General features: G+C 38.2%; 1 protein-coding gene across 27 annotated transcripts in view; it reads right to left on the bottom strand.

Annotated features, from left to right (window-relative positions):
- The window catches only part of CELF2 (CUGBP Elav-like family member 2), a 472395-nt gene that overhangs the window by 83795 nt on the left and 368798 nt on the right, over positions 1 to 19802 (bottom strand). For all 27 annotated transcript variants that reach the window (XM_056573270.1, XM_056573271.1, XM_056573276.1 and 24 more), the window contains exon 5: positions 16332 to 16466. In XM_056573270.1, coding sequence (XP_056429245.1) covers positions 16332 to 16466 — 135 coding nt within the window. The remainder of the gene's footprint in view (positions 1 to 16331; positions 16467 to 19802) is intronic.

Genomic DNA, 19802 nt, shown 5'->3' with positions numbered 1-19802 from the left:
AAAAATAAATAGTTTCTAACAATTTTTTGCTTTTCCCCCCACTTTGCACTACATACTGTATCTTGATAAACAATACATTCACTATAATGTATATAACCAGTATGCTGCTCACAAACACTGTATCAAGTAAGGTGACACATGGTCCGGCTAAAATACTGCTGTTGATAAATTGTACTATAATATGGTCTAAATCAAGACCTACAAGGTAAAGTAAAGTATTTGTAAGTTGCATACAATGTCATGTATATTAATATCTGTAAAGAAAAAATGCAGAAAAATCCAAAGGAAAAATTCTGTATTTTCATCATCATTAACTTGACATAATGCAATCTTTATAGAACTTTAATATTCTAAATGTAGAGCAAAGGCAGCCGCCCAGCATGGTGACTATATTAACATTATTTTATGTTAAAACGCAACTGGGTGGTCGTCTTAAATAATGCAAATCTGTTGTGCTTTTCATCAAAATATCCAACAGATACATGCGGCAGGATGGAAAGATAATGAAAGATGAGAAACAAGTAACCCAGTTAATGAACTGTATTTGTTTTCATATTAGTTTATACATTCCAAATTATCCATCGCCGACTTCAGTTCTTATTGGTACATACACCTTAAAATAAAGAGTCTTGATGCTGAGAATTCATAATCCCTTAATGCTACTCATGCCAGTACTGGCTACTGTGTGGGTCAAATGCAGCACTTTCAAGGCTCATTGCCCCCTTAACTAATAAAAACACTGCCTTTTGAAATTTCCATTTTATTCATCAAGCACCCTTGGGTATCGTGAAGAAAAAGACTGTGAAATTAATGCAGATTCTGGCTGATTTTGTAATAATACTATGGCTCACTAAAAGCTTCGCCAGAGCAACACAGACATGTTTGACTCTTGCTCTCTAATGACTTTAAAAGTGCATTGATTTTCAGCTTCTTTAGCCTTGCACAGTTTGAACTCGGGTTTCAGAGAATAATTTAGTGTTCCACTCAATTTCCTCAAAACATTATTATTACTACTTAAAAGATTTCCAAATGAAGCAAATCTAAACACTGAGTGGTTCCAGCATATTGTCATTTCGAAGCTAATGCACAAAATCCTGTTCTTGGCATTGCACGTTTATCAGCTGCCCCAGTGGCCAGTAAAGACAATGAAACAATTATTTATTTATTTTTTTCTTACACGTTCCAGTGAATAAAGGATTCATAGGAAGGGCCAAATCAATTAGCTGGCTAAAAAAAAAAAAAAAAGTACTATAAAAAAAAAAAAAAAAGCATGGTTTATTTTACTTCTCCACGTCCCCTGTGCGCAGCTGATGATATTGTCAAGTCATAAATTTTTTCAACAAAAGAAAGGAGATATAAAAAATTAATTAAATTGTATTTATAATAGGTCTACATAGGAAGGATATATAACTCCAAATTACCCATTGGGAATTTGAGAAAATTTGTACATAGGAATGAGGCCAGAAGTTTTTATAAAAATATCTTGAATTAAGTTGATAAGCCCATGTTTTTTCACCAGAGCAGATGCTCTAGTAAATGTTTTTTTTTCTGAAACAGATGTATTTTCCTTATTGTCATGGCAACAGCACAACTTTTCTCCACCGATCATTTTTTGCATATTAATCTCTTAAGGCAAAGGCGGGAGGAGTGTTATATAGTTTCTATATAATCATAAATTCCTATTGACATCATTCATGATGTGCGCTTAGCATGGACACCAGAAAAGCTCTCAAAGTACATGTTATATGTATCCATATGTCTCCATTTTCTTCAAGATTTATCAACTACTTAGAACTTTTAGTCAGTCTGATCTAATGAAATGTCCTATCCAATAAATTCCATTTCTTGCATCGAGTAGAAACAAACATGGACTTCGATAAATCGCTGTCTCCTTTCGATAGTTGACAAAATTGGCAGCTATATTAGGGACTGCCCAACTGTATCTTGGTCCTCTACTGTGGAACACTCATTCTTAACCTCCTATTCCATCAGTAGGACCTGAGTTAGTGGTCCATCTTGGATTTGTTATATTGTGCTATTTTTTACATGATGATCTGGTCATCAGTATTTGAAGATATGTTCTCTTGACTTTTGCGGATTACCCTATATGTGTAATTCCCTGAGTAACCCCAGTTATTCCAAAATTAGAAAACATGGTTGCTTTATTCCAAAAACACCATTCCTGTCGAAAGTATGTGGACTAAAGATGCATCATATAGTCACTGTTATAAATTTTATGCGTTGAAAAGTAACTGTATACATAGGCGCTCAAAATCCTAAATGTTAAATGTAACAATAATCACTCTTACATATAGGTATAGTGGCCCATAAGTAGTAAATGTGTACACATATATTAGAAACAGCAGCAATACACGGTATGGGTAACCCTCCAGAAGGCTCCTGTGTGTTGTATATGACAGTACTTGTTATGCTGTAATTAGCAGTGATACCTGTAATTCAGTAATGTCATACAAGCGGAGATCCTGTGTAGAGTCAGTCCTTTCCTGCTTGGAAGCGGAGCAAGATGAACTTGTAACTGAGAGGTGAACAGCCCCGGCCGGCAGCGTCTTAACTCTCTGCGTTGACCAGCAGGAACGGACTGACTCTACACAGGATCTCCGCTTGTACCACATTACTGAATTACAGGTACCACTGCTAATTACAGCATAACAAGTACTGTCATATACAACATACAGGAGCCTTCTGGAGGGTTACCCATACCATGTATTGCTGCTGTTTCTAATATATGTGTACACATTTACTACTTATGGGCCACTATACCTACATGGGGGAGTGATTATTGTTACATTTAACATTTAGGATTTTGAGCGCAGTTGTACACATTTTCTTTTCAGTTTTTTCTTCTGTACATTAATGGTTCTGCAGGGATCCATTTGTTATACAACTAGGCATATTTTCTGTAAACTCCATAGTGCCAGTGTAATATAATAGTCTAAGTTTATACTGTCTAATAATTAGATTAGTCCCCCCTCCCCTGCCCCTCACACACATACACTATTTTGGATTCTCTTGTTGGTGTTACTGAAATCCATATGCAATCCTTTCAGGTCTTGCACTAGACATAATACAGTGTATATGTTTTGCGTGGATTATTCATTAGGGGTAGTTTGGCTTGTTCATCTACCTGTATGACTAAACCTTTAAGGGGGAATCTGATTTTCCCATGAAGAGCCATTCACTTTAAATGCCCTTGCTTTTTCCTTTGTAGATGCTCGCTGGGTATAAAGTAACATGAAGATCACCAAGGGCACATGTACAATAAAGGTGGTGGCCCATTTAATCATCATGCCGATCCTGGAGTAAAGTAGGGGGTCCATTCCAGCTTGATTTTATTCCATTAGATTTTTTTTTTTTTGCAGGTGGTTAGAAGTGTGGTGATGTGGTGATGTGGCATTTCTGCTATGATTTTATTCCCTCCCTTTTTTTTTGTTCACTTATATTTTTAATGGCTTGAATTAAAATATTGGATTTTTAACCGTTTTTTCCTGGGAGCTGGACCCTGTTCTTCTTCTCTTTCAAGTGGTGATGTCAAGCCGTCTTTGCGAGGGGCATATGGGACCGCTCATCCTCTATATACCCCACTAGTGACAACTACTAAAGGGATGAAAATAACTTTTTAAATCATGGCACCATTTGTTACAGTAGGTACACCCATAGCACGGTCCAATCACTCTATTATACTAGGAGAATGGACATTTTCTTTCTCATAGCATCTGCACAGATTTCATCCTTAAGCCACAACTTCTGGAGTATATTATGGGCTATACAAATGTTTTTCATCATAGATTCAGAATTTAACCCCCAGCCAAGAAAAAAACCCTTAAAAGACTCTGTGATTGATGCAATCAAGTATATACTATATGTGTTATATGCTAAATAAAGTATATATCTGTATATATATCAGTTTAACAGACCAAGCAGTTACTTTCATTTAACATGGAATATGGCACTTAGAGTTTCCATTTCCAAGCTACTGATTTAAATGTGAAGATCATTATCTTATAGTGGTACATGCACATACCGCATTCTTGAGTAACATGGCACTTTGTTGCCAAGGAATCCTTTTAGTTACCTAATTTGATCTTATTATCCATGAGTGTGCTACGTACTAGCAATTACTAAACAGAGGTTAAGAATGTATAAGAGGCATGTAAAATGTCAACAAAAATCAATAAGGCACAGTTTATGCATTTACCACAATTTCAGCAGCAACAAGCTGGAGTTACCCAGAGATGTTGCAATTAGCTGTTCTTCAAAAAAGTCAAAGTGTTAGCTGAACAATGAAGATGCTTTTTATGCCGGAGAGAGAGCAAGCAAGGCCTTTCAAAAGTGTATGTCTTTTTAATTTACAGATCAATCAGTATTCCTTTTAGCGTCAAATGAAATACATTGCGCCTCCCAAATTCTATTTGAAAATCTTGTAATTGCTTTTCAAGTAGGTCTGTTGGACAGAAATCTGTTTTGTATGCTTCAAATACAGTGAAGGGCATTGATTATTTTGTTTTAGCCGTAGAATCAAAGTTATCTTCTGCTTAAATGTCCTTTAGATAACAATTTCACTGTAATATACAAGAATCAGAGGCAATGCCATATTTGATTTTATCATTAGTGTACAGTAGAGGATAAAATGCTAGGTAGGGACTGATATCAACATAGCGTGACATGTCTTCTAACTTGCTCTGGATCACTTAGTGCTTTTGGATCATTGAGGATTTGTCAACCAGGCAGAAATGGGAGAACAACCGCTGACAGACCTTCCCCTACTCCGCCCCTAGTATCTTATCCCCTATCCAAAGGGACCCCCGGGATCTCCGCTGCAGCACCCCGCTTTCATTACTGCACAGAGAAAACCCGCTCTGTGCGTAAGACCAGCAATACAGGGGCCAGAGCATTGTGACATCACAACTTCGCCTCATCATGATGTCACGGCCCGCCCCCTCAATACAAGTCTATGGGAGGGGGCGTGATGGCCGTCACGCCCCCTCCCATAGACTTGCATTTAGGGGGCGGGCCGTGACATCACGAGGGGCCGGAGCCATGATGTCACAATGCTCCAGCCCCTGCTCTGTGCAGTAATGAAAGCGGGGTGCTGCAGAGGAGATCCCGGGGGTCCCCAGCAGCGGGACCCCCTCAATCTGACATCTTATCCCCTATTCTTTGGACAGAGGATAAGATGCTAGGGGCGGAGTACCCCTTTAAAGGGGGTATTCCCATTTTATAAAGTGTATTTCTTTTGCAAAGCATTACTTTATGATCAATGGGGGTTGGAACTCTGAGATCTTCATTGATCTTGAGAATGAAGGATATGAAGTGCTGGTATAGAATTACAGCCGTTCACTAGCATGTAATAACTGTTTCTAAATCTCCTAAAATTTGTCTTTTATATGGGATTTTCTTCTTTTTTTTGGTATATGATAAGAAATTTAAATAAAAGTTCAAGTAAAAATATTTGACCCTGGGCTATTGTCTATTGACCATTCCCCTGTCTTCCATAAGCGCTCTCTCTGATAAAAAAAAACCAAAAAAAAAAAAAACCTTGGCCTGTCAACTCCAATTTTACGTTTGTTTGTGCATTCCTTGTTCATCGTTTGTCTTTGGTCCATTGCCTGTTAACCCTTTGTTTCCCAAACTAGTTTTGCCTGACTTTTGTTCAACAACCCTGCACTTTATTTTGGTGCAGGGACTGTCAACCAGGTGTGGATCTGCTATTTAGTGTATGCAAGTAGGCAGGGAAAGGGGTCCAGAATGAGATCAGGGCCGCACTATTCCCTGCCCTACATGACACATTGTTACTGTTTTATTTCACAACTTGGCATGTGACCCAACAATGGCTGATTCCTATTTATATACCTACAAAATTCTGTAACAGAAAATCCATTTTTTGTTAACAAGCACATGTATTTCTGCCACACCCTTGCAGCTAAATAAGGACAGTTGAAGAAAGGTCTACAACTCTTGATGTTGCAAAACTAGAACTCCCAGCATGCCAGGATAGCCAGTGACTGTCCAGGAATGCTTGGATTTGTAGTTTTGCAATAGGGAGGCCCACAATTTGGAGACCAATGGCCTTTCAGCATGCTTAATATATGGTACTATGTAGTCTAAGCACCCTCATTTACAGAATGCATATTTTAGACAGAACAGCAATGGTAACATATTCAGAATTGTACCAAGTCTTTCAACGCAAGCCTCTGGGATGAAAAAGATATCATGACTCACATTAAAGACTAAGTCAATGAGAAGATTACATATTTATAGGTGTTAACTCTGTAGTGAGTAAGGTCATGTTTTATGCCTGTGATAAGCATTAGAAATTGAAGGCAAGCACCGAGCTTTGATAAAGTGTCATAATCAGTTTCAAGTTGTACTCAACAGTCACTCAGTACTCTATATATCCATAGAGAGGTTTAATTAGAAATAAAGGTCATTATTGCATATATAACTCCACATAAATGTCAAACAGATTGATAAGGAATGCACTGAATATGCCAAATATTTGGGGTTGCTTGTTTTAGTGATGAAACTGTGGTTAATATTCAGGTTTTATAGTCAGCCCTATGCGAGACGTATTGCGTGTAATACATATTTGCTGTGTTATTTGTATGGTTCTATATCTATTTTGCTAAATTATAGGAAGGGTATGTAAACGGTTGCATTTATTTTTTATTGCTTCAAAGTATCTCTGCAAACTCGATTAGAAACAGCCTAACACTTTGCAGATGCAGTTCCTATGTAGTTCAATCTGTTTTCACGGTTACAGACTAGCAACAAACCCTGTTGTTAAGGGGTAATTTAGTGCCCCCTGCTCTTGCTCATGTACAAATAAGGGTATATTCACAGTAGTAAAAGGCTCTAATGGACTGAGCATAGTCTACTTATAACTATATTCTGCCTGCTTTTGATTAAATGTTTTATATTCATTTTGCAGGACTACAAAGTGCTGGAGGCCATGGCTATATGTCTTGCTAGTATATTTTCCTTAAGTGGACTAAACTTTAATAGGCTACATTTTTTTTTTAGCCCAATAGCTTTTAGGTCTTCTATGTGTTTAAGTAGTTAAAGGGGTATTCTGGAGAAATATTTTCTATCTGACTGTGCTCTATACTTATCCTCCTCGTTCCTCCCACTGTCTGACTGTCGGTTCCTGCTGCAAGAACTTCCTATTGTTGGTGTCAGAATTTTCTACTGCAGAAACTGATTGGCTGAGTAGAAAGGTCCTTGTGAAAGGAAATGCTTGCAGTGGGAGGGGACGTGGAGGGTACATTTAAAGGGGTATTCCAGGAAAAAAAATTGTTTTAGATCAACTGGCTTCAGAAAGTTAAACAGGTTTGTGAATTACTTCTATTAAAAAATCTTAATCGTTCCAATAGTTATCAGGTGCTTGAGTTGAGTAGTTCTTTTCTGTCTGACAACAATGCTCTCTGCTGACACCTCTGTCTGTCTCAGGAACTCTCCAGCGCATAATAGGTTTGCTATGGGGACTCACTCCTACTCTAGACAGCTCCCGAGACAGGTGTCATCAGGGAACAGTTAGACAGAAAAGAACAACTCAACTTCAGCAGCTGAAGGATTAAGATGTTTTAATAGAAGTAATTTACAAATCTGTTTAAATTTGTGGAGCCAGTTGATATATAATAAACAAGTTTTTTTTTCCTGGAATACCCCTTTAACTACACTCTGAAATATCCCCTTAAGTACAATGCATCCAGAAAGTTTTTAGACCCTTTTATTTTTTGACCTCATAATTCTGCTGTCAATTTTGCAATTTTATATGGACATAACTATTTAGATGCTTTGCTATGACACTTGAAAAGGGGGAAAGGGCTTTACCAAGAGAGATGACCAAGAAGTCATTGGCCACTCTGGCTGAGCTCCAAAGATCCTGTGCAGATGGGAGACACTTCCATAAGGTCAACTGTCACTGTAGAACTTCACAATCTGGACTTGATGCTAGAGTGGTCATAAAAAGCCTCTCCTCATTTATAAAAGGTGCCTGGAGTTTACAGAAGGCATCTAAAGGACACTCAGACTGAGAGAAACAAGATTCTTAAAAGTTTTTGGCCTTAATTCTAAGAGTCATGTCTGTAGGAAAGCAGGCACTGCTCATCACCTGCCATATACCATCCCTTCAGTGAAGTATGGTAGTGGCAGTATCATACTGGGGGGGGGGGGGTTCAGCACCTGGGGCAGGAAGACAGGCCAAGGTTGAGGGAAAGCTAAATCGAGAAAAGTACAGATATGTTCTTATTAAAAACCTGTTACATATTACTCTGGATCTTAGACTGGGCTAAAGGTTCACCTTCCAACAAGACAATGGGGGAGATTTATCAAAATGTGTCCAGAGGAAAAGTTGCTGAGTTGCCCATAGCAACCAATCAGATCGCTTCTTTCATTTTTCAGACGCCTTTTCAAAAATGAAAGAAGCAATCTGATTGGTTGCTAAGGGTGACTCAGAAACTTTTCCCCTGGACAGGTTTTGATAAATCTCCCCCATTGTCTTGTTGGAAGGTGAACCTTTAGCCCAGTCCGAGACCCAGTCTAAGCACACAGCCAAGAGAACACAAAAGTGGCTTAGGGACCACTCTGTGAAAGTCCTTGAGTGGCCCAGCCAGAGCCCTGACTTGAACCAAATTGAACATCTCTAAAGAGACCTTAAAATGTCTTCACTATTAGTCCCCATCCAATCTGACAGAAAGGCTTAAGAGGATCTGCAGAGAAGAATGGCAGAAGATCCTTAAATACCGGTCTGCAAACCTTATGGCATCAACCTCAAGAAGACTGGGGCAATATTTTAGTGCTTTCTTTTCAATAAATTAGCATAGATTTGTGACATTCTGTTTTTACTTTGTCATTACGTGGTACAAAGTACAGAATGATGAAGGGAAAACGTTAAAGGGTCTAAAAACTTTCCTAAAGCACTGTACATTAAATATTTTTGTGGTGTGTATTTAGGCTTCTTCTATATATATATATATATATATATATATATATATATATATATATATATGTATATATAAAACTTTAAAAAAATATGCCATACACAGGATATGCTCCATATGAGGAGGAAAGAAAAATTGTTTCTACTCAAACTTATGCTTGAAGATTTTTTCACAAAGCATTTTGGAAAATGACTATATTCTGCCTTTAATGGGAGAAGAACTGTGTGCATGATTATATAATTTCAAAGTTCATCTGGAGTAAATGTAGGAATTAGCCCCTTTTAGAGTATCCTATGTTGTAGAATAAAACTTTGTTACTGTGCCTACTCTCTAATTATACAGATAATAATACATGTCATTTTAAATAGCACAGAGGCATTTCCTCTTTAGCATTTAAGATCTCAGGCAGCTCGCCGTAAAGTACCATCTCTAAATTCCACATTCTTGCTCCATGTATAGAGAAATGGAAGGTAATTATGCAGTGCTGATTTCTACCAATTTATGAAAATGCCAGAAATGATTGAGTCTGCATTACAATGCAGGTAATTGTTAGTTCTTATTCAGTTCTAGCCCATATGAGAACGTGTAGTCCTGCCCAACATGTTATTAAGGTCACTCTGTGTCTTTTACAGCTTTAGACAAGCTTTCTTTCTTTTTCTTTCTTTTGCTTAGTTTGAAATGTCTTAGTTATAAGAATTTTACTCTTGGCTAATTAAAAGTTTTCGGAACAGCAATAGCAATATTCTTTGTTCAGTACCTCTTGGTGTTGATCTTGGCACAAGGAAGTGCCTGCTCAGCCAATTGATTGGCCAAGTGAGTATTTTGAGTTGAGATCAACACCAGGAAGTGCCTGGCACAGTGGTAACAGGACAAGGGAGGAGGTAAATACAGTTCTTATTTCTTTTTTACCCCAGTCTGAACATATTTAAAAGTAGTCAGGGGAGTACTCTTTTACTATAATTAAAGTTAAGAGGAAAGAACTGGCTTGTACAATAGCTATTAAATAATGGATAATGTATCCCTAAATTGTTCCAAATGCATAGAGACCCATATGTTCTCCTTTTACAAGCATGCATACATACATACTGTATATGTGTATATACACAAATACATATTTCCTTCCAAAAACTAAAATAATATAAAAAAACTCTTAATGTTAGTCAGTATTTGACATGATGTTTCAAACTATAACAAATGATCCTTTCCCCATTTGATGCAGTATCTGTAATAAAGAATAGAAAAAGGCACCCCAATGTTGAAGAATCACCGGTACGTGGGTAAGGAGACATGGAATGTCGCTTACCACAGTTGGTTGTGTCAACCCATACACAACAATGGAATGAGTGTAGGAAACACAAATCCTGTCTGCAGCCTTCCTGGGAATCAAGATAGATAAGAACAGGTAACTTCAGAGACAGGTGGGAATAAGATGGTGCTGACCAGGAGGGAGTTGAGAGGAGCCAAGGTAAGATCCAACTCGTTTATTTAGGACCAAGATGCAATGCATTTCACTGCGCAGCGAAATGCGTTGCATCTTGGTCCTACATAAACGAGTTGGATCTTACCGTGGCTCCTCTCAACTCCTTCCTGGTCAGCCCCATCTTTTTTATACCTGCCTCCAAAGTTACCTGTTCTTATCCATTTGATGCAGGACATTGTTTTGAGGGTGTATTCACACAGGGCAGGAAAGTGCTGCAATGAACAGCTCCATTACTGAAGCATCATGACAATTATCAATTATTACTTTAATGATTGGGGATCCTGACTTTGGAATAAATCATTGTGAAGGGTCGGTTCTGTCTGATACAACAGTATGCTGGTCTATGTGATCAATGCATTCTGACATCACAATGTGCCAGTTCATTACATTTAGCTTACTACAGTACTTGCATAATCAGTGTATTCTTTTTCCTTCAAAGGGAACCAGTCACCAATTCTATGCTGCTACGTAGGTAGCATGAAACTGGTGCAGGCAGTGCCATCCCCACACACATGATTTACTCTTAAATGCAGGGTTGTTTCAGAGAAATCATAGTTTAAATATGCCTCTGGTACTTGGGTAAGTAGTCATTGTCACAGGTACCTGTTGCTGCTTTCCACCCCACTAGTACTAAGTGACGCAAATCTCCCTATACACAGATAGAAAGAGACACATTACTCCATACTGGTGGGTCAGAGAGCAGCCGCCATCACCAGCCCCTTGAATAACTACCAGGGTCCCAGCGACATTTTTAAACAATGGCTTCTCTGAAACAGCTAAGCTTATCAGTAATTCATAGCGTGCCAGGATCCCGCTGCCTACACCAGTTTTATGCTGCCTGCACCAGTTTTATGCTGCCTGCAATTGGGCAGTATAAAATTGGAGACAGGTTCCCTTTAAAACATTTATATTGAAAGATATACAGTACTTACATAAGTCTTATTTAAATAAGTACAAATAACTTAGTACCAATTTTTTATGTAGCATTCACCTGCAAAATTAGAGTAAGGTATGTTCACATGTAATGTATACAATGCAGATTTACATTAATATAATATTGATTTACACAGCATAAAATCTACATTATACACTAAATGTGAACATACCCTTACTCTATTTTTGATAACCTGTTGCAGGTTACCATGTGTATCGTAAAACCTTTTTACTATGAGGCTTGTACCACGTATACAGTAATACCTTGTACCTGAATAGTAACACGAGAATGTTTTTGGTACAGTACTGTATATTACTATTTATTTGACTACAGGATCATAAAGCACAAGGTCATAATGATTTCAAGAATATTGCTTGTGCTCAAATGCAACTTAGTTAACAAAGCCCATTATGGTTTCCTCAATGTAGATGTCAGAAGAATTCATGTATTTTTCTTATTTTCTTTTTTTGTTTTTACTCCTTGGATTCAAGTCATCTTGCATTCCAGCAAATTGCTCAGTGTGCCTGGAACTGATCCTCTCGGGAAAATGAAAAATGTGTCCATATTTTTTCCATTTTATCTGTGTAATCCATAAATGAAAGGAGAAGTCTATAGGGATTTAAAAGCATTGTTCTTCATCTCTGAACTATTAGGTTGGTCCAATTAAAGGTTTCTCCATGTACAGTCAACATGATCTACTCTGTGAAGGATTGTGTTAAACAAGCTCTGGAACAGATGCTAAGGATCACAATCAATTTGGCTGTTACATGCATTCCTGAGATCCTCTTGCTTGTAGCACACCTTTGTTATGTCACTACACATAAAAGTGCATGTGTGCAGAATACATACCGAGAAATGTCTCATCATAAGCCGCTTTCTTTGCAGTTCACTATAAACTGGCCAATAATCAGTTCTAACCACATAATACAGCCACCTCTATCAAGCTTCATCTTTTATGCGTTAAGGTTGCAGCCAATCAGACTTATTTGTTGAAACGCTCAAGAATAACACAATTTGCACAGAAACTGCAATCAACTGCACACTTCAAGCCTAGCTCAAGTATTGTTAGTAAATGCATAAACCATGAACATCAAGTAAAAAATGGAACCACCAGAAATGATCATAAACCAATCATCAAAAACACACTATTGTGATTTTGGACTTTTATGTTGTCTTTCAAATGGAATACTGTTTATTTCCTTTGTAAATGTTGAGGTCAACCACCAAACCAATGCCTTTAAAAAAATCTTGTTTACCCGATTTGATAACACATAGGGGACGCAATAAGTGACCAGAGTCCCAGACATAATTCATTTATACATATTAACAAGGTCTGATCCCCAATACTTGTTTTCATTTTGGTGATTTTTTACTAAGCATGGCAGATGTGGATATTCAGGTTTTATATATAGCTGTTTAGATTGGACTTTATAGCAATAACAAAATAAGAGCCAGAAAGGAGGAAATTAGGAGCACAGGGAACCTATCCAATAGGATAAGAATGAGTTTATATAATTTAGATAGTAGTAGTCATCCATAATGTTGGGTTTATAAAATGTGACTGATCTGAGAAATTGAAACGGGAATTCTTAAAGGAGTTCAGTTTTATGTAAATACAGCTTAGATGCTGTATAAAGAAAAGTTTTACAGGTTTCTAATATATTTTGTATTCCAATTCCTCACAAATCATTTTCAAAATCTCTTTTACATGTAAGGAAATAAAAATGTTGTTTACATCAAAAGGCTTAAAAACCACCCGGACTCGGTAGGATCTGTATCTAGTCTTGGCAGTCCTTTGTGAGCTAAAAAGTCCAGATTTTAGACATTTTACCTACAAATTGTATCAAATTATTTGCACTACTATTGTTTTTAATGTTTTCAATGGTTGCTGCCATTTCAAACAATTTTCCTCCTATTTGGAAGATATTTGTGAATCACTTCATTTACGAAAAATGACTCCTTATCCCATAAAAAAAAAAAAGTTTTGGCAACTATGTGTCTATGTTCCCTGCAAACTGTTTCCACTGCCTGTTGCTCACTCCTTCTCTAGTAGCAGAGAGACCAAGATGTTACACAGGAAGCAGGAGTAGGGCTTAGATAGTGTTATGTAAGGAACAAATCTAGACTTTCTAGATGCATCCTGAGCTTTTCTGCCTCCTCCACAGGGACCACACTGTGCCTGAAAGGTGAAATCAGTGCTTTCTATCTTATATCTTATGACCACTAAAGTTCTGACAGGTGCTTCTTGTTTACTACTACATATCTACACATATCTGCCTCATTAATGTAAATTCACTTCCTCCTACCCTTTATCCTTTTGGCAGCAGTTCACTGCTTAGACCAGGGCTGCTTTTGTTATGGAACCCCATCCTTTTTGTGATCTTGTCACTGTGATCCTTTCTATTCACATAGCACCATGCAAATGGATCTCTGTAAACCATCCCCCAGCAAAGTGCAGCCTGTACAGTTCTGTAGGTGCTGTCCTGTGATTGGCCAGACAAGTAAACTAAATAACTCAATAACAGCTCAAAACTCAATAACAGCATTTAAAACAATAATTTCACCTTGTCAAATCATTGTAAGTTTTTTTTAAATTCCAGTAAAAGCACAGGTATGTGTTAAACTCACAGACAATTGCCCAGACTACAGTTGTCATCAACCTTTCAGCTTTGAAAAGTTGAGTATTTGGTGTGTATTGGTTTTTCAGCCTTTGCATGCAAACATGAATTGTTTAATTTACTGAAAATCAATAGAGATCTTGAATATGGTGGATAAAAACAAAGTACATTAGTAAACTAGGGGTTTTAATATAAACATTATAAACATGTATAACAGACTGATTTTTCTTAGTTTGCATAATTATTCATTAGGAAAGTACTCCTTAACCAGTGGCTTACAAGGTGCAGTGTATGCATGTTTACTCACAAGTCAGTCATTGGTGGCCTGGTGGGGAGAGGGGGAAGGGAATGTATCCTAAATAAATATGTCAGACTCATAACTGAGTCCACTTTGTTCTGTTAGTGTTTCTATAGGCCAAATGAACAAACTGTTTGTGTTGTTTTGCATACATGGGGTACACATCTGTAGCTGTAATATGCTCTTTTTACATAGGGAAGCATGTTCAGTTGACAGGTCAGCTCTAAAGGGAACTTGTTATCATTTTTATGCTGCCTGAACTATGAGTGGCATGAAACACTAACAGGCTTCCTTACAACAATGGCCGATGATTCAGTAAAATGCTGCAGTGTTTCAGAGGCATTACTGGCTAGGAACTGGCTTCAAGTCACTGGGACAGTGCCCTGCAGTTTGCCCTCCAGCCAGGATCAATCAAGGCTGACTGAATAGGCAAAAGCTGCCCCATTAACTGGGGAGTTCTGATCTAGGCCAGTTTTATGACTATGATTCCTCTCAAACTGACGCATTTAAGAATTAATTATACACCGTCATCATTGGCGAGCCTATAAGTGATTCAAGTTACCCTTGGTTCCCGCAGCATGAAACTGGTTCCCTTTATGACTGGAAAAGAGAAATAGCACACTGATAAAAGTGACTGCATTACCTTTATAAATACAAAACACTCAATTTAGAACTATTATTTCAAATAACAATTACATTTATTATGTGTTAGTTATTAGGCCTAATAGTTTTAATACATATTAAAGGGGTACTCCGTTGGAAACCTTTTTTTTTTTTTTTTTTTTATCAACTAGTGCCAGAAAGTTAAACAGATTTGTAAATTACTTCTATTAAAAAATATTAATCCTCCCAGTACTTATTAGCTGCTAAATACTACAGAGGAAATGGTTTTCTTTTTGGAACACAGTGCTCTCTGCTGACATCATCACCACAGTGCAGAGTAGGAGAAAATCCCCATAGAAAACATATGCTGCTCTGGACAGTTCCTAAAATGGACAGAGATGTCAGCAGAGAGCACTGTGGTCATGATGTCAGCAGAGAGCACTGTGTTCCAAAAAGAAAACAATTTCCTCTGTAGTATTCAGCAGCTTATAAGTACTGGAAGGATTAAGATTTCTGGCACCAGTTGATTTAAAAAAAAAAAAAAAATGTTTTCCACCGGAGTACCCCTTTAACCTTGTCATTAGGCCTAGTAATGTAAGCACACATTAATATCTAACCAAACAAATAGATTCAAATTAGTCAAAAGAGTTTGTTCTCATTAAGCCTTCACAATGCATTTAATTTGATATCAAATATGTGAGCTGGAAGTAAATAAGCAGATGCTGGGGGGATTCATGAAGTGTTAGCATGGGAGGATTAGTAAAGTGAGAGTTACTCCTTTACTTAGACTATTGCATTGTATGGGGTTTGCATAAATAAAATTACTGGGCTAGACAGTTATAAGTATCTTTTCATCACAGGAACATATTAGTGCTATAATATTTCATGTAACAGCCATAATAAAGAAATATACTTCATCTCATTAATTTATAAGACCTCCAGCATCTTCCAAATGAACAATAAAATATTATGAGAAAATGACTGGCGCTGTTACTTTGACTATATTTATAGAAGAGGCATATGGCTACCACAACCATGGTTTATATGTAGGAATCAAAAGGCAACAACTCCCAGTTTGAAGGGGGATTAAATAAACTTGTCTTGTGAGATGGGCTTTACTGGTAACACTGGCAGCTGTAAGTGTTACCTTTGGAAATACTCCTAAAGAGCTGGAATCGTTTTAGTGAATGAAGAGGAATTGCTTTATCTATGTTGCATTGTAATAGATAACTCACTAAGTCATGCTTTCCATGGAGACCCTCTTTAACTTTATAAATAAAGGTGATTACTTCTTTCCATCTCTGTGGAAAGTTCATCTGGGTAACTATACCGTGTGGGAAGAAATGGTGAGTGACCTCTGGCCCGACACATCTGCTGCCGGTGACATATTGCTCCAATTAGTTGTTAAGGAAAGGGTCTTTACAAACGGCACACTCACCTCGACTCAGTCCGTCAGGTCCCCGTAGGATTCTGCATTCTTCTATTTGACCAAATGGAGAAAACATCACCCTGATATCGTTCTCGTTACACTTCTTGGAAACCATGCCTATGAACAATTTTCTGTCTTCAACAGCTAGGAGATAAAAAATAATGAATGAGCAAAGGCCATTTCATCTTTTTATTCCTGTGATCAATGCTTCATTACCACATCAAAACCAGCTGCGATCATGTGAGTCTTTCTTTGTGCTTTACACAGGTCCCAGGAAGGCAAATGCTTACTCTTTATTTCACATTTATTTTCTTTCTTCCTTTTTATATATATTTTTTTTATTTTTTTGCTGTGATGCTACTACAGCTCACAGCATGATAAGAAGATGCTGTTCATCCAGGGACATTCATTCCAGTCACTTTAACACACTGGGCAAAAAGTCACAATTTCTGTCTATGGGATACACTGCAGCTTAGTAAATCTTACAAAATAGCTGAACAGCAGCAGCAATTGGATAAAAAAGTGATAACGTTTCTGACTGTTGTTTGCTGATTGGTCTTCACTTTAAACACAGCGGATGACAATATGGTGAATGTACATGCTACTGATGCACAAATAACAATTTAACATACATTTAACAGTACATCCATAGAATTCAGATTTTTTACTCCTAAATAATATTCAGTTTGAAGGGACTGAAGGGGATGAGGGCAGTAATGCCCATTCAGCCAATCACTGGCTGCAGTATTGACCCGCCGACCCGTCGAGATAGGAAACGGGAAGCAGCAAGCAGTTAGGGCCCAGGCACCTTTGGACTGACAGCGTGACTCCCGTACTTTATCTATGATTTAATATACATATTAAAATGCTATAACAACTATTCTGCATTATAGGAAAACTAAAGATATGAGTTATAGTTAGATATGTCAGTTATACTTTTATCATTCATGTTATGCGCTGATCTTCCTGAATTTCATATGTGAATGTTAAAAATGCCTGCTGATGAATATTTATTGGGAGTTTCCTCTTTTTTGAATATATGACATATCCTCCTGTAGAAGGTAACAGTTTATTCATACTAGCTTTAGCCTATAGACCCACTCACAGACAGACACACACCTTTGGACTCATTCACTACTCAAAAAACTAATAATTAAATGTTAAAGGGGTATTCTGGGCAAAAACATTTTATCCCCTATCCAAACGATCGGGGGTTAAGATGTCTGATCGCAGGGGGGCCTGCTGCTGAGACCCCCTGCAATCTCCCTGCAGCACCCGCATTCTATGTGGAGACTGGGTTTCTAGTTTCGGAAAAATGCGGGTTTCCGGGACTGGGGACATGACGCCACGCCCCCTCCATTCATGTCTATGGGAGGGGATGTGACGGCATGAATGGAGGGGGCGTGGCATCACATCACGTCCTCAGTCCCGGAAACCTGGAGTTTTACGAAACTGGAGATTCAGCACCCGCATAGAATGCGGGTGCTGCAGGGAGGTCGCGGGGGCTCTCAGCAGCAGGCCCCCCGCGATCAGACACCTTATCCCCTATCCTTTGGATAGGGGATAACATATTTTTGCCCAGAATACCCCTCTAATACATCATAACTTGAAGGAGGATGACTTGTTTTTTTAACTACATTCATCTACAACATTAAATTATACAACATCAACAACATGGAAAGGAGGGGTGGATATAATATGTATACCATAAAATACTTATTCCAAAATGGGGGTTGGAACTAAAACATATGACATGTATATGTGTACAAAGGTTCCACATAAGTATATTACTATATCATAAAGAAGAAAAAACAGAACAGTGTATGCAGCCCTCTACATTGAGAGCTTTCCTGGCCCATCCTCTCATTTATGATTGACAGCTCCAGTGTCCAATCAGAAGACCACTAGAGCTGTCAATCAAACATAAGATGAAAGGCCAGAGAATCTTTTAATGCACAGAGCTCCAGGCATGGTAGAAAGGCCGACCCTTTAGACATTAGTGACAGCAGCTGTAGCGCAGAACAATGTGTATTGTGGTCATGCAATAGGTATCATTGCCCCATGACTTCATGTAGTTGCCAGCAGTTTTTTTTACTTAAAACCGCCACCAGATTTTCTTTAACATATGGGAGAATAAACACTAAACTAATATTTCAAAGTGCAGCCTCTTGTTTGCTGTTTTGTTGTATTTCACAGTGATTTTTATTTATTTTTAGCAATAACAGACCAAATCATGCTTCACCATCCCAAGTATAAAGGACAAAACGGAAGCTTATCTATAAAATACTATAAGAAAGCAATTATGCATTGACATGTTAAAGACAAAAGGAGAAGAGGAAGGGCAACAATGGTAGAATAAGAAGAAACATGCTACTGAGAAGCCAAAAGGAGTATTGTGATGAATTGTATTCTGGCCCAGCACTAGGCCCCACTTAGTGGTTGCTCCCAGCAAGTATAGACAAAATAAATTACTTTGTGAATATACGTAAAGTCATGGGAGGTGCTTAAAACTTAACATTTATTTGAATATGTAATTTAAAAAAATATTCCACTCAATAGTGTTGCAAAATGGATCAGGTTAGGTTGGTATCAATGTTGCAACACCAATCCAACAACATATAGGAAGCTACTGTTAAATGAACATCATTTACAATTACAAGTCTCCTATGTCATACCAGGAGACTAATCCCATATCAAACTTTCTCCAAACGCGTTTCTAGTGCCCAGATGACAGTGGGGCCCTCCTCAGGGGAGTAATTAAAGGGTGCAGGGTCTGTATGGGGAACACTGAGAGGTGATCCCTACAAAGCTTACAGGGTCCCAGTAGCGAAGCAAAGCTCCACCACACAGATACATAACATCATAACATATAGTTAGATTAGGTCAATCTGATCATGCTTCCCTGTGGAGTTATATGGTACATGTCTCAATCTCCGGGTACGGTTTCACTGATCCGTTCACAGTGTGACCGATGGTGCGCTGCTTCAGTGGCAGAAATGCCGGCTTACTTAGCCCGGCATGCGCGCTTAACGCAATAGATTTGCTATAGGGATTTGCTCCTACTCTGGACAGTTCCTAAAATGGACAGAGGTGTTAGCAGAAAGCACAGTGGAAATTCAAAAAGAAAAGAACCTCCGTTTGGAACATACAGCAGCTGATAAGTACTGGGAATGTGCAATACTGGGCTGGTGGATAACAATGGACCAGGTGGTACTCAATCTTTTAAGAGAGGTAGACAATCTGAATATGCAAAGATAAGGTAATAAGACGGCACTCACCACGGTTGTGATTTCATATCCTTTATTCGGGAATAGCGGGGAACAGAGGTGCGGTGTCAGGCACTTATCATGGCAAGGACGCCAGGGACCTCAGCATGGAGATAACCTCCACGCTGAGGTCCCCGGCGTCCTTGCCATGATACCTGCCTGACACCGCACCTCTGTTCCCTGCTATTCCCGAATAAAGGATATGAAGTCATGA

The sequence above is a fragment of the Hyla sarda genome, chromosome 4 (genome assembly GCF_029499605.1).
Source record: "Hyla sarda isolate aHylSar1 chromosome 4, aHylSar1.hap1, whole genome shotgun sequence".
In the NCBI taxonomy this organism is placed as follows: domain Eukaryota; kingdom Metazoa; phylum Chordata; class Amphibia; order Anura; family Hylidae; genus Hyla; species Hyla sarda.
This window is presented reverse-complemented; position numbering and strand designations above follow the sequence as displayed.